The 15927-nt window shown below is 37.3% G+C and overlaps 2 protein-coding genes across 5 annotated transcripts in view; both read left to right on the top strand.

The window, feature by feature from the left end:
• The window catches only part of LOC117405806 (ephrin type-A receptor 6-like), a 210649-nt gene extending 208503 nt beyond the window's left edge, over positions 1-2146 (top strand). The window contains exon 17 of the mRNA XM_059030320.1: positions 81-2146. Within this exon, the coding sequence (XP_058886303.1) occupies positions 81-195 (115 nt within the window). The 3' untranslated portion in view covers positions 196-2146. The remainder of the gene's footprint in view (positions 1-80) is intronic.
• Positions 2147-3246: 1100 nt separating this feature from the next.
• Positions 3247-14074, top strand: LOC117405807 (ADP-ribosylation factor-like protein 6). 4 transcript variants are annotated; one of them, XM_059030323.1, is made up of 8 exons: positions 3247-3269; positions 5090-5234; positions 5720-5781; positions 7121-7189; positions 9744-9838; positions 10205-10334; positions 10809-10864; positions 13080-14074. In XM_059030323.1, exons 2-8 carry the CDS (start codon positions 5112-5114, stop codon positions 13103-13105), a joined length of 561 nt encoding a protein of 186 aa, XP_058886306.1. In that variant the 5' UTR covers positions 3247-3269; positions 5090-5111; the 3' UTR covers positions 13106-14074. The 4 variants fall into 4 exon arrangements, with proteins under 4 accessions (XP_058886306.1, XP_033865069.1, XP_058886305.1 ...); XM_034009178.3 differs by lacking the exon at positions 3247-3269 and adding an exon at positions 3616-3946; XM_059030322.1 differs by lacking the exon at positions 3247-3269 and adding an exon at positions 4955-4977.
• Positions 14075-15927: the final 1853 nt, after the last annotated feature.

A 15927-nucleotide genomic window follows, 5' to 3' on the forward strand; every position in this document is an offset into this window, starting at 1 on the left:
GAGGGTAGGGCACTCCCAGAACTCGTGTGCATTTGTAAGCAGTGATGTTTAACCTCTTGTGATTTCTTCTCCTTTTCCAGTGACGTCAGGAGGATTGGAGTCACACTAATTGGCCACCAGAGAAGAATAGTGAGCAGTATACAGACATTGAGGTTGCAGATGATGCACATACAAGAGAATGGATTTCATGTATGAAAAATAGACAACAAGCCATGTCCTGTGCCTCAGCAATTTGAATTGGAAGACTTGCGACAGCTTGTGCATCTAGTACATTTTTCAGATATGAAGTACACAAAGTGACTTCCTTTGACTTCCAATAAAGATGCTCTCAATAATCTATTAAATAAGACTATTTTAAAGACTGGAAGGAGATCCAATCCAGCTAAAGGAGACTTGATGACTGCTTTTCACTTTAAATAATATTTCACGGTTGTAGGACCGCATAATACAGCAGTATTACTACATTTAGAATGGTATAGTATATCTGGGGACATACTCTAATATACATTTTACTTTTCATGTTTAGTGACCATGTAGCTGCTAATAGCAGATGTGCAATCAAACGATTGTCCTTAATATAAGAATTATTTTATAGTTTATTAAGAGTCATGGGGTATTCTTCTTCTTTGTTTTAATACTTCCCAGGATAACTGGTATGGTGATACTTGAAACTATTAACAGCCAATTTAAATAAGAACTACTGAATGTTGTCAACTTTTAAGTGTATAATCCATTTACCAATTATTATCTTAACCTGATATTTATATGTATGAAGTCCTGTATGTGAAAACCCTAGTCAATTTTGATTATGTTTTTCAGTTCTTTAATTACTGCTTTATTTAACGCATGCATTTTAAGCAAAAGCTCAACAGTCTTTATTTAATTCAAATAGACATATTTAACAGTAGAGTCATTTTGACCCCAGACACTCCAGTTTTGAGTTTTAAGCTAGAATGCAGTTTCACAGGGGAAAATAAGGGTTTTAATCCCAAACTATGCTAGTTTAGTTTAGCCCCTCTCATATTAACTACCTGTGCTATAGGGGTCGTGTTGGAACAGCACATTGTACTGGGTAATTTAGAAAGCAATTTGAGTTGTACAATATCTGTGAACTGGTTGTTGTGCAGTAACTTTTGAAACAATGTATTGTGAGTTCATAAGGTTAAAATGTGAGTTGCTTGTAGAAAATGACGAGAAAGCACAGTGTGGTGCAAGGCCAATGCCCCCCATTCTCACTCATTCTTAACAATGGGCCATTTGCTGCCATGTTTGGGTTGGATAAGCCCTCTGGAGGGGAAATGGGTGAACTGCACCCATGCCAAAAAATAAAAAATAAATAGGGTTCATGGCGAAATCTATTCTGGGAAATGGAGTAAAGAAAATAGCGGGAGAAGAGAAAAGAGAGAAAGAGCCTGGGGATCAATAAAAAAAAAGGATGCCATATATTTGCCATGCAGCACCTACACGTGTACCTCTTAACAACAAAACTCTCTCAAGATGTGTTCAGCTACATGTGCAGCACGCCTTCCCAGGTAAAAGCTAGAGACTGGCTGAGCTCTCACAGCCATGGCAGTATGCAAAGACAATGAATGCATAGGAACTGGTGTTTAGCATTTGTTACTGCTGAGCAATGTAATGAGATTTTTTGTACAAAGTACAAGTTACTTATAATTCTTGTATTTTATTTTTCTATAATTTCCAAAGAGGCATTGTCAGGTCTTACAGACTATATGCGCCTGTTTATGAAGATATTTATTTGCAAATAAAAGTTATAGTTCTGGTGGTTACCTATAGTATCTGACTTGTGAGTATTTATTTACCATAACAGTCTTTCAGTAAACCAGCCATAATTGGAAGAGTACAAGCAAGCATGGATTGTACTTTCTCTTTAGGATCCTTGCAGGAATTAAACCGAATTACAAGAGGTGGCACGATGTGGTGTGCAAAATAAACCACAACATGTACTACTGTATGTTAAAATCACATAATAATCATACACTGACTGCACAAAACATGGATGAGCTGCTATTGAAGCCCACAATGCTTAGCTCTAAGTCAGTCGAGTGAAAACAGGTGAGTCTTGTCCATTGTCGAGGGTTTGGAGCAGCATGTCTGTTGATTGTTGCAATATGTTGCACGCTTCATATTAAAACTGTACGACTGTTATGTTTATCCTTGATGTTATGTAAAGATTCTTGTAATGGTTACCATTAAAAGATTTCCAGAAATGTATTTTTCATAGTAACAACAACAACAAAAAAAATAACTCATTGGGAAAACATTCAGTGTTGTAGCCCTTTCATCTCATTTGCCAGACAATTGCCAGGTGGAGTATGACAGATATACGAGTGTAGAGTCTCAAGAAGAGTCTTTTCGTTTTCAAAAGAGAATGTTTCAATTTTTTTATGTCAGGATGATCCTTAAAGTAATTGTAGCTATCAAAAAAATGCCATGAATGTTCTCTGCCACACACATCCATTCATGATAGATCTTAGATGTGCAGTTTTGAAAGAACGTATTTTCATTTTACAACATGATGATATCTGGTAACACACTAGGTGAAAGACATCTCTGTTTGCAAGCCATGCTCTAAGACTGTCTTGTGCTACCATACCTGTTCTGAAGCAATAGTGATAACTGGAAAGCCACCAGGATGGGTGCCAGCCAGTTGTACTGGTTACTTACCATTCTGAGAAGACCAGTCACTCTCTTGCTGTTAAGCTGATGCTGATCCTCCTCCAGAGAAATAGTGCTGATTATCAAATCAATGGGACCTCAACTATGACATTGCACTATATAGAAAGAGTGCTGATTATCAAATCAATGGGAGCTCAACTATGACATTGCACTATATAGAAAGAGTGCTGATTATCAAATCAATGGGACCTCAACTATTACATTGCACTATATAGAAATAATGCTGATTATCAAATCAATGGGACCTCAACTATCACATTGCACTATATAGAAAGAGTGCTGATTATCAAATCAATGGGACCTCAACTATCACATTGCACTATATAGAAAGAGTGCTGATTATCAAATCAATGGGACCTCAACTATGACATTGCACTACATAGTGTTCTCAGTCTTGCTCTAGGTTTCTCTTTAAACAAGCATACAATCTCAAGGACCCACCCTATATAAACACTGCATACATTGATTAACCAGTAATCATTAAGGGCTAATTATCACATTTATCATTCCTGCTCAAGATCAATACACATCAAGAACAAAGCTGTTTGGCAGGCCCTCTAAAATGTTATCCTGTAAGTCAACCCTGTAAATAATGTAAGTGATGAGATGCACTGCAGAGATGTGGCCGTGATGCACTGTTGTTTAATCAAGTGTAAAACCGCCCTCTTATTCAAATCACATTTGCCATCTTGCGCATTGTGACAGTTGACTCATTCAGTTTGCATAACAAAAGATAATTTGTGACAGCCCGTTCAGACAGATATGTGGGATATCTCAAGTTTCTAATTTTTTTTCGTGTGTCTGTCAAAGATGCCAAGTCAACTAAAAATGTATCTATTTAAAAAACGTAGTTTGAACATGTGGCTGCATTCTACTGTTACACATCATTTATTAATAAGACCATAACAGTATCTTGTTCAAAAAACCCTTCGTTTTTTAGTTTGCCAGAGGGTGTCGCTGGAGCGCGGATCTTTGTTCTGATCACCTTAGCAACAGACTGTAAATACATTTGCAGGCTTTCGTTGTAGGCACTATTTATATTTGTGTTTTTATGAACATTGAAAGATACCGTTAACACAAATAGAGGTTTTCATGTGTGACATCATAGAGCGGATTGACTGGTAATTATTCACGGTTTAGTGAGGAGAGATTAGTCTGCAAAGCCGGGCGATATACACACAGCAAAGTTCGGATTGTGTGAGGCAAGAAATAACGAGGCTCCAGAGCAGCTGAAATCTTGAAGGCCAGGGTAAGTTAAGTAAATTTAATGATCGTTATTACAAACAAAACTAAATGGCAACATTAATGTTATTACTCAGAGAAACCAAACCTCTGTTCATACAATTGTTACAGATGCTGTCAGCAATAATAATAATAATAATAATAATAATAATAATAATAATAATAATAAAAATAATAAAAATACGAAGCGTCGCATTAGCAATATGTTGTAATAAAATGTGAATTTTCCAGACAGACGCTGTATGTTTGCCGCAAGACGAACGTAATCGAGATAATATGCAAGACGCACTTAATATAACAAACGATAGCTTCTGTATTTAGGTGAGAATTAACACATGGAACATTATGTTCCGATGAAAGGTTGGTATCAGTTGACAATTCAATTAAGCGTTGCCAAACGAAGGAACGAGTCTCATCACCTTCATATATAGGCAGGTACTGCAGCTTCATCTGGCCTCTCACATTATTACAAAAGCATAGTACATATATGCCAATGCCAACACACTTATATGTAGTAGGTACTGTTTTGTCCAGCAAGTTCAGTACATATTATTTATGTACTGTATGAGTACTTATCCAAGCCAAAGACAGAACTGAAACCAGTTACATTTGATTTAAAAGGTTAAAAAGAGCATTACATGAATTAAAAATAACCACTTAAGTGACTTAACAGGCGACAACTAAACACTGCAAAATAAAGCCAAAATTTGTTTTGTGTGTGTCATACCTATTGGGGTCAGTTTTAATGATAAGTGGTAGGTCTTAAAACCACCACATCCTGTTTTCCTTCAGGGGTGGTTTACTGAACTCCTATCAACATCAATGTTACTAGCTCAACGGGATGTCCTGATCCAATTACAAGAACCTATTTGGCCTCTGCCTAACATAAAACGGACTTCCCTTGGTACCCCATGTCACCCTGTTTTTTTTTTTTTTTTCCTGGGTTGAAATCCCTGGATAAAGAGAGCGCTGATCTTAAGTGGCAAATCTGCTTTTGTGTCAGGATGCTCACCATTTGCAGCAGTTTAATCCGCTTAGGTATTGCTGTGCACGTACTATCTATCAGGGTTATGCTCTGCCTTTGTCGCTTACAGGTACCATGTTTCATGTGTATGATAAATAAATAAAAACCTGCTCAATGTTTTAATAGGTGTGCTACTGAGCAGAAAGCCATGGGGCTTTTTGACAAGCTTGCTGGGTGGCTGGGCATAAAGAAGAAAGAGGTTCATGTGCTGTGCCTTGGTCTGGACAACAGTGGCAAAACTACCATCATTAATAAATTAAAACCTTCAAATGTAAGAATTCATCTTCACATTTGGTAGTGCATTGTTGTGTAATGTTTTGAATATGTTGTGTTGATTTATTATTTCTTATGTAACTATTTTAATGATTTAAAATGTAGCCTAAATAAAGCCACCCTCTGTATTCATCACACTGATGTTTCTCCCCTAGGGGTGACTTACTGACTCTGTTAACATCACTAAATATAACATACTGTGGAAAGATGCCTGTGTTAGAACAAGTTACAAAGCTTAATCAAGACAGTAAAATCACTGAGAGACACCATAAGCTGAAGGTCACATTCAGTACACAACTGTATTATGTGATTCTACTCCTAACATTGAACCTTAATTGAACCAGTAATTTAAGTACAAAACTATATAGTTGGAGTACTGTATTATAGGCTAATTTAAAATGTGTCTATCCAAGGTCACACAACTTGCACACTTAAAACTGAATTTATGTCAACTGTGTAATATTGTGCTTTATTTGTTTACAGGCGCAAACACAAGACATAGTTCCAACCATTGGCTTCAGCATTGAGAAGTTTAAGACTTCCAGGTAACATTTTTAAAAAGAACACATTTTGAGCAGTCACAAAAAACAGCGGAAAACAGTCCGCTGGAGTTTAGAACTGAAAATTGCACAGCTGGCAAGAAACATTTTATATATAAATTGTATTTATTTAAAGTTTTTATACACGAGAATAGACTTTGTAGAATCTTGATTTCAACAGTTCTCTTAGGCTACGTATACACACACACACTAAATGTGGTTGTAAGGTCTCCTTTGGCTCTTAATACAGTTTGTATACACACACAGTTCGGTCACAAAGGGCAGCGACAACCGCACTAGTTAATCCTGTTCAGAGCAAGTATCGAGTGCGGCTATTAATTTAGTTTGATTAGTTAATGCGCACTAACTGTGTGTGTATTACAACCACATGTCATTGTTTGTCAGACCGTGTGATAAACATGGCTAAAAAAATACATAGGTGCCTGATGAGCCAAGTTGATTTTGTAATATTGATGAATAGTAATAATAGTACTATTAATAATAGTAGTATAATATTTTTTTTTTTATTTAATCAAAGTACAGTTGTATAATATTTTGTTGTAAGAAATATATATTTTTGGTTTTGCAACATAAAATAAAACAATATGGGACAATTGGTATCCCCAAACTCCACAGTGTGACCCGCAACTCATTTTTTCATCCATACCGAACGTCTCATCTGTGTGTTTTGGCACTCCAGGAAAAATCTCAGTAAATGACAAAGATGCATGTACTACTCCTTAGACATGCGTACATTTTTAATCCAATCATTTGGAATTCAAGTCATTCCCACCAGCCTTCTGGTTGGAAGATCGTCCAAATGTTTCGATCAGCCGTCATGGTGCTGCAGATCGTCACGGCTGTATTTAGCAGTGCAGAAAATGCAAAACGGCGTCTCCGCTGGCTTTGCAGAAAAGAGCACAGCTGTGCTTGACAAGCTCTCGATCGATTACGTACTGTACTTTCTTCCAAAAGCATAAATAAAAACTCAGCCTCCATGCTGTCACACAAAACCTCACGATCGGCGTGTAGTGATGGCCCGAGTTCAGTGGTTTGTTTAACCGGAGTCACTCACTTCAGTAATGAAAGGTGTGTGTGTGTGTGTGTGTACAACAAACAACCACAGTGAGTGTCGTTTGTAAATATGGTTGTCGAGCCAACTGCATTGTGTGTGTATGTAGCCATAGAGTAGTGGTACAATAATTGATTAGATCAGCTTGGACTGTTTAAATGTGGCCTTGGCTGTATCTTCTTGAGTATGTCATTCTTTTTTTGCTTGCTTATTTTAATCAATGCATTCATTGTCTGTATAGAAATCTAATCATATTATTATTTTTCTCCCCAGCTTATCGTTCACGGTTTTTGATATGTCTGGCCAGGGAAGATACAGAAACCTCTGGGAACATTATTATAAGTAAGTTTTACATTACATAACATTTTCATCAGAACAGAATAGCATTTGTGTACACCATTAAAATGCTAAAAAAAAGTAAAAAAAAAGGGGGGGGGGGATTATACTTGAATTACACTGTAGAACCCCTTGATGTCACTGTTGTACATTATAAGGGTTAGTTCCAGTGCAATTATAGAGTATCCTTCTCAATCCCTGTATCCATTTAAGTTAATACTGGGACTGGAGGTTCTAGACCTCTTCACGTGCAAGACCATTATTATTTATTTCTTAGCAGACGCCCTTATCCAGGGAGATTTACAATCATAAGCAAATACATTTCAAGTGTTACAATACAAGTAATACAATAAGAGCAAAAAATACAATAACTTTTGTTCAAGCAAAGTACAAGTGTGACAAAACACACAATTCAATAATACAGCAGATAATAGTGATAGTTACATCAGGATATGATTAAATAGTGATAGTTACATCAGGATATGATTAAATACAAAATACTACAGGTTAAACATTTGGCAGATTACAGTATTCTGAAGTACAGGATTAAATGCAGTAAAATAGGGGTCAGATAAGAGCAAAATAAAGCACATTTAAATGAAGGGTGATAGTGTCCCAGGATACAAACAGAGGAGTTCTACAGGTGCTGTTTGAAGAGGTGAGTCTTAAGGAGGCGCCGGAATGTGGTCAGGGACTGGGCAGTCCTGACATCTGTAGGAAGGTCATTCCACCACTGCGGAGCAAGGGTGGAGAAGGAGCAGGCTCTGGAGGCAGGGGAGCGTAGCGGAGGTAGAGCCAGTCTTCTAGTGCAGGCGGAGCGGAGAGGTCGAGTGGGGGTGTAGGGAGAGATGAGGGTCTGGAGGTAGCTGGGTGCAGTCTGGTCAAGGCATCTGTAGGCTAGTACAAGAGTCTTGAACTGGATGCGAGTGGTGATCGAGAGCCAGTGGAGCGAGCGGAGTAGTGGAGTAGCGTGGGTGAAGCGAGGCAGAGAGAACACCAGGCGGGCAGCAGATTTCTGGATGAGCTGGAGCGGATGGGTGGCGGACGCAGGGAGGCCAGCCAGGAGGGAGTTGCAGTAGTCTAGGCGGGAGAGTACCAGGGCCTGGACCGGGAGCTGGGTAGCATAGTTGGTGAGGAAGGGTCGGATTCTTCGGATGTTGCTCAGGAAGAATCGGCAAGTGCGTGCCAGTGGAGATGTGCTGGGAATAAGAGAGGCAGGGGTCCAGGGTGACTCCGAGGTTCTTAGCGGAGGAAGAGGGAGAGAGTGTGGTAGATTCCAGAGGAACAGAGATAGAGAGAGATCAGAGGAGGGGGAGGAGGAGGGAAAGAAAAGGAGGTCAGATTTAGAGAGGTTGAGTTTGAGGTGATGCGAGTGCATCCAGGAGGAAATAGCAGACAGACAGGTAGAGATACGGGAGGAGATGGTGGGGTCAGAGGTGGGGAAGGAGAGGAAAATCTGAGCATCATCAGCATAGAAATGGTATGAGAAACCATAGGATGCGATGAGGGGGCCCAGGGAGCGGGTGTAGAGAGAGAACAGAAGAGGACCCAAGACTGACCTTTGGGGGACTCCAGTTAAGAGAGGGTGAGGTGTGGAGGTTGCTCCACGCCAGGTTACCTGGTAAGTGTGGTTGGAGAGGTAAGAGGAGAACCAGGCCTGAGCAGTGCCAGAGATCCCCAGGTCAGCGAGAGATGACAGTAGAATAGTGATCAACAGTGTCAAAGGCAGCAGAGAGGTCGAGGAGAATTAGGACAGAGGAGAGAGAGGCAGCTCGGGCACACTTAAGTGAATTGGTGACAGACAGGAGGGCGGTTTCAGTGGAGTGAGCAGAGCGGAAGCCAGATTGGAGAGGGTCAAGCAGAGAGTGGTTGGACAGGAAAGCAGAGAGCTGGCGGTGTACAGTCCGCTCGAGGGTTTTGGAGAGGAAGGGTAGGAGGGAGACAGGACGGTAGCTCTGGAGGGAGGTGGGGTCGAGGGTAGGTTTTTTGAGGAGGGGAGTGATAGAGGCTTTTTTGAAGGCAGAGAGACCATGTTTACATTTTCTCTCACAAATGAGTGTAGTACAGAAGGCAAAATAGCCACGTTCTTATGTGTTGTATAACCTCTTATTGTATAACCTGTCTTTGAATATATGGGGGAATTCTAAGTCATTCTGTTATTTTCTTGTATCTGCAGTGCTGCATGAACTAATTATTATTATTATTGTTATTATTATTATTATTATTATTATTATTATTATTATTATTATTATTATTATTATTATTATTATTATATAAACAAATAATAATAATAATAATAATAATAATATTATTATTATTATTATTTAGCAGACGCCTTTATCCAAGGCGACTTACAGAGACTAAGGTGTGTGAACTATGCATCAGCTGCAGAGTCACTTACAACTACGTCTCACCCGAATAATTATCACAATTGTAAAATAGTTGCTATTCTACAAATGTGTAATTTAGTAAAATTCATTAATCACATATTTAATTGTTATCACAAGGCTCAGGTAACCTGGGAAATTATCCTATGTTCTCTTCTGTTTCCTCTGCACAGGGAAGGCCAGGCTATCATATTTGTTATTGACAGCAGTGACACGTTAAGAATGGTTGTTGCCAAAGAAGAACTTGATACCCTCCTAAATCATCCGGGTAAAATAGTTTTTTGGTTTGGTATTTTATTACCTGTACTGTACACACTCTGTAACATGATTATCTACACAATTCAGAAGCACCTTAGCAGCCTACTAGTGTAGGTGGATGTTGCTATGGTTATTTCAAACTGTTTCGCAGTGGGTAGTCGGTACAAGAACATAGTCCTGTTTGTGAAAAATCAGCTGAAGCAACCGGACGTGTTCTTTTTGTGGCTGTTTTTTAGATTGCACTGTGTAGGTTGTGAAAATATTTGTAAATGTGTAGCTGTTTAGTATCAACACTTTACTTTTTCTTGTGCTAAATTGATACATGATTCTGTTTAAAAACTGTTCTGAACCTTTATTTGTGTGTGTTTTGTTTTAGATATTAAACACCGACGGATGCCTATTTTGTTCTTTGCAAACAAGATGGACCTCAGAGATGCTTTGTCTTCGGTGAAGGTTTCTCAATTGCTATGTCTTGAGAACATCAAAGATAAACCCTGGCACATCTGGTAAACAGAAGCCTGTTCATTTAATTGGTCTGCTTGTTTTTCCCCCCAGTTCCCCTGACCATGAAATCCCCCATTGAGTCTGGACAGAATGAAACTATGGAATATGTTTCTGTTGTGTATGAATATGTGTCTTAAAGGAATGGAATATAGTTGCAGGAAGAAGCTCAAATTGTGTAGTTTATTGTTACTTTGATGTGGTTTTATTCCTGCACTTCTTACAAAATGGTGCCCAGTGAGCAATAAAGCTATCTGCAACTTACAATAATGTCTAAATAAAGTGCATTTCAGAGCATTGAAAATTGCACATCAAAACATTAATATATGTAGTGCACAAGCTTGTTGAATTTTACTTTTTGTTTGGTTCTAGTATTGGAGTAAAACCCTTTGAAAATATGCCCATAGAATCATAGCATCAGTTAGCATGTACTCTATTTTCATATATGTTGTATAATTCCTCTTGTTTGTTTGTTCCAGTGCCAGTGATGCTCTAAAAGGGGAAGGTCTGCAAGAAGGTGTGGACTGGCTTCAAGGTAAGACATTTCAGAGGCAGTGTCCTTAAACAAACAAACTAAGTAACTGTGTTCCATGATGTAATAATTGTATAGGTTATATGATATTTAGAACTTAATAGTGATACGTTCCAAAAACAGTATTTTTTTTTTTTCACCTTAGAAACTGTCAGGTATTAATTTAGTTGTAATTTTTGATACAGGCCCAAGCCACAGCAATTGTAGTACATGTAGCACATGTCAAAGATTGTTTTTTTGTTGTTGTGGCTTTTGATATCATGAACTAGGTCTACATTTCCTTCAGGCACCCAAGTATGTTGACATTCATTCGGTGTGTGCATAGTTGTTGTCAAAGAACTCTTAAGGGTGGGTTTACACTTGGTAATTATTGCTAGCAAAAGTTAACAAAACGGTATATACAACCAAGATTTTTTACAAAACTGTTGTGTTCAATTTGATGGGAACTTCAGAATACAGCACATCCTTCTTTACAGTCTCAAAAAAATCAATCAATATTGCCTCTTCTTCGATGCTACACTTATCCTTGCCCGCCGACATCTTGAAATGACGACAAAAATTATATCACACGTCCACAAACTGTCGGCAATATTGCTCCCGAGTCAGACCCTCTCTGACTCTCAGCAATATTGCAAGCAATCTTGCTAACTATATTACACTTGGCAATTCAGTAGCAGTTTGCGTGCTGGCAATTATTGCCGGCCAGTATTGCTAGCAATAATTGCCAAGTGTAAACTGGCCCTAAGTGGCATATTTTCAAAATGTTTACTCTAGCCAGTGTTTAAAAAGCTAGAACCAGGCAGCTAAATAATATTCAGTGCTGCTTACGTCGTCCATTTCTTATTTTGTAAAAATGACATGGATTGTTCTCCTTTCAAAAAACTAGGCGTTAAAGACTGGAGTAAGTGCTTTGGATATGTACCCCCACAACTATGCTCCCTACATCTCATTCTTCTTCATTCATTTTCTTCTTTTTTTCATTGTATTGAATTGTTTGCTCCTTTTAGACCAGATTGCACAGTAAGTATTGGTCCTATAACAACTACCTTCTGTTTTTACACATTATGATCCCTGTCTCTCCCACAGCAAGCTAGCCAACATACCTGCTTCTTCTGAGCCATAATCCCTTAGTAACCCATATTGTTAGTATTTTCTCCCAAAGCAAAACAGGGATGGAAAACATATTTGTATTGAAGGACCAACCAGGCTTTGGCATGGTTTCATAAATACATAATCAACTGTGAGATCTTCAGGCTCTGCTGACAAAAGGAAGCAGGGATGAGTGACAGTTAATTCATAATTGGGAGAGCTTTTTGACAGTATAGGGCATGGTGATGGATATGCATTTGGTTTAATTGGCTTTAAAGTCATGGTTGTGTGCAGGGTGCCTCAATTGATTGACATGGTCAGTAGTTTGATTACCTGCCTAAATAATACAAATACAAAAACAGCATTGCATTTCAATTTGTCACCCCCTCAGTATCGGTACTAGTTACTGCCAATAATGTGTAAACTTAAAAAAAAAAAAATTGCATTAGTCTCGATTAGAAGAAATAAGGTAATAACATCAGTGAATAGGACAAATGAGCCAATTAGAAAGATCAAAGTGTCAGGGTAGCATTTTACACAATTATTTTCCATCCCTGTGTCTAAGCTGTGCCATAAATAGGTTTATGAGTTGATCTGTCATATAGCTAAAAGTGTTCCGCAATAAATCTTTTTGTCTCCAGAACATAGTTCCAGTTCTGTAGTAATTTAACAACAGGTGTGCTCTTTTTCTGTTGTTTTTCTGGGTTTTTCCAGCACGCCGTATGAAGAAATAATGAAACATGCAATTTTAGGTTTACATTGTTCTACACAGGCAACATGGACATGTTGGTTTAAAAAAGCAATTTAATCAAATAGTACATTATGTTCAGAAACTTACTCTTTTCACTTTTTAATTCAGGTTGTATCAGTAGCAACAGCAGTTTTGGATATTCCAAACGTGCAAATAAACCTTTTCTGAATCATTTTCATTGTCCATATTCTGAAGAAAATGTTTTTTGAGCCGCCTGTATAGTAAGACTTATTAATTGTTTCCTGGTTATAAGAATCTATTGATATGTGCATCATTGCCTCCTAGTGGAAATGTATGTTACAGGGACAATCTATACAAAAAAGATTGTATTTATGACTACCCCCTTCCTTTTCTAAGACAATCTCTTTATATTACCAGATCAGATCAGAATGATGAAGACGTGAAAGGCCTGTAGGAGCATGCCACACAAGAATTTGATGAAGCTGAGTCCACCCTCCATCAATATCAAGCTGTTTACTTTTAAATTGGAGCATATACTTAGAGAGTAAATGGAAACCAGGATCTAAGCCACCTGCAATGTGCAGAGACAAATAACATCTAACAACATTTCTTCATAATACTGTCTGTAACTTTTAATTAAATCTGAGACAAGTCCATCCACTTTATTCACTTTAGAGATGTGGCCAGCAGGAGCTCTTTAAGTTAGAACGGAGAAGCAGAGATATTTATTGCTTACTTTTCTGAACAGGTATTATTTGGCTATTCACAGCTTGATAGTTTCCTGATCCGTAAGAGCATCTTTCACTTAAAACAACTGGAAAACACATACAGAAATCCAGTATAAATGTCATAAAATAACTATTCACCTGGATTCGCTGCTGTACTGTTAATATGTCTAAGAAAACTAATTTTGTTTGGAAGTAGGTATTGGAAGTATTGGACCATGCTATGTAGAGGCTATACATATGTAAAGGTGCTGTTTGTTTCCATGTGTGTCCTTATGGCTTAGTTTGAGTGTCTTTTAACTAAATATTAAATATGTAATGTGTGTGTATATGTGTGTGTGTGTGTGTGTGTATATATATATATATATATATATATATATATATATATATATATATATATATATATATAAATGTGTTTGTTATTATTTACATTCTTATGTTTGTGTTCTTAATAATGGGAGTATTGTAATTTATATGACACTAGTGCATTTAAAGCAGCTCAGTAAATTGGATGGTGACAGGATTGCTAGAATACTGTACTTTACACAATTCAATAAAGTCATATTTACTGGCACTGTATTTTGCAAAATACTTTCTTCTTTACAGTAGGGCAAAATCAATTATGCTAATTATATGTGTGTATATTGTGCATAAGGATTACAAATTTGTTTTATTTGTTTTTTTAAACTGTGTTTTTTTTTTGTTCTAGACTTTCTTTTCTTTTGGTGTCTTTTTTAGGTTGAACTTTTTTCTGTAATTCTGCCTATTAAAGCCAAACAGACTGAAATTTCACAGAACTGTTCTTAAACGTAATCTTAAACGTAAAAAAAAAAACGTTGTTACTTGACCGACAACTTGGGAAAACAGTTAGTATTAAAATTCTAAAAGTAAATGATGAAACTAAACGACAGATGGCTCATTATCTAATTAACTGGAACGTCGACACCAGGTGAATCCTGTTGGATCAGAAACAATTGCTCAACTCAGCTGAGAGAGTAGACTTGTGATATTCTTTCATGGGAAAACATTTGGAGTTTAAGATAGTAGTGACTTCATGGAGTCTTGATTCTATTTATTTTAGATCATGATTTTTTTTTTTTTTTTTTTTACTGTTCTTATATATCCTTTTGCAATGAAATGTAGTTGTGAGATATATATATATATATATATATATATATATATATATATATATATACACACACACACACACACACTGCTGTGCAAAAGTCTAAAGACCTGTTGCATTTTTCTACTCTGATGCATTATAAGCATCAACAATTTACTCAAAGCCTCCATTAGTGTTTTCTATTACATCAACCTTGACTTGCATAAAGAAGGAAAAACATTGAGTGAAATAGCTTGCATCACTTGATTTTCAAGGTGTGGTATCCAAAGCATAATCAATAAGTAGAGAAACATCATATGTAATTGACAAGCCCAGGACTGGAAGACCCAAAAAGATGTCTAACAAGGATGAGCAATACTTGAAGATAATATCCTTAAGGAATAGAAAGAAGACAAGTGTTGAATTGACAACAGAACTGGCAGAAGGCACAGGTGTCGTTGTCCATCCATCAACAGTCCAAAGCACCTTTGACCATTGTTCCATAGTCCAATTTCTGTGTTCTTGTGCATATTTTAGCCTTTTAGTCTTGTTCCCCTTTCTTAACAGAAGTATTCTTATTGCAACACATCCTTTAAGTCCTGATTTCAAGACATAATGATCTTATATTAGGTATAGGGTGCCAATACTTTTGTCTGAAAAAACAGTGAATACTTTGTCCATTAGATGGCACTAGAGTGCTGTGTTTTACATGCTTTATACATCTTTGTACAACTTAAAAAATGTAGTGCTATAACTTAACATGTACAAGCACATCAAACTAGTAAGGATAGGTAAAGTAAAACATGTTACATAACAATGCATACAAAGCATAAGCATGAGAAGAAACTTGACTAAAAAATTCTTACCTTTTATTAACATTGTATTGACTAGTCTGCATTCTACTTTTTTTTTTGGAGATCTTTTATTTTTTCATTTTTTGTTGTTATATAGTTCCATTTGATATATTGTGCAGCTATTTGAAAAACACTATGGAAGCGGATTGGAGGGCTGTGGATCCCTGACCAGCCAGTGGGCGGGTCTCTGCAGAGTGTCTCGTGATAAAAGGGAGCTGCTGACACACCTCTGGCTGATCCACAGCATGATCAGCTGAGTCCCAATTCAGATAATTACTTTCCATAGATCCATCTCTGCATCTAATTAGCAACGCTATGTAATTTGGATGCTCGGTGATAGAACGCTCCAAACTTGTTGTATATTCTGACTTATACTGCATATATGTTGAAATTTCAGACACATTAGACTGCCCTAAAATACTTCCACAGGGGCACTTCCATAGTCGCTTATTTGTTGTACTGTACCTCCTGTTTTTTTGTTTTTTAATTTGAAACCACATAACATAACACAAAATACATTGTATTAATGGTGCTCATATTTTTAACATTGTGTAAACAAACAGCAAGTTGAACAAGACATG

Source organism: Acipenser ruthenus, chromosome 9, assembly GCF_902713425.1.
Source record: "Acipenser ruthenus chromosome 9, fAciRut3.2 maternal haplotype, whole genome shotgun sequence".
Classification (NCBI taxonomy): Eukaryota; Metazoa; Chordata; class Actinopteri; order Acipenseriformes; family Acipenseridae; genus Acipenser; species Acipenser ruthenus.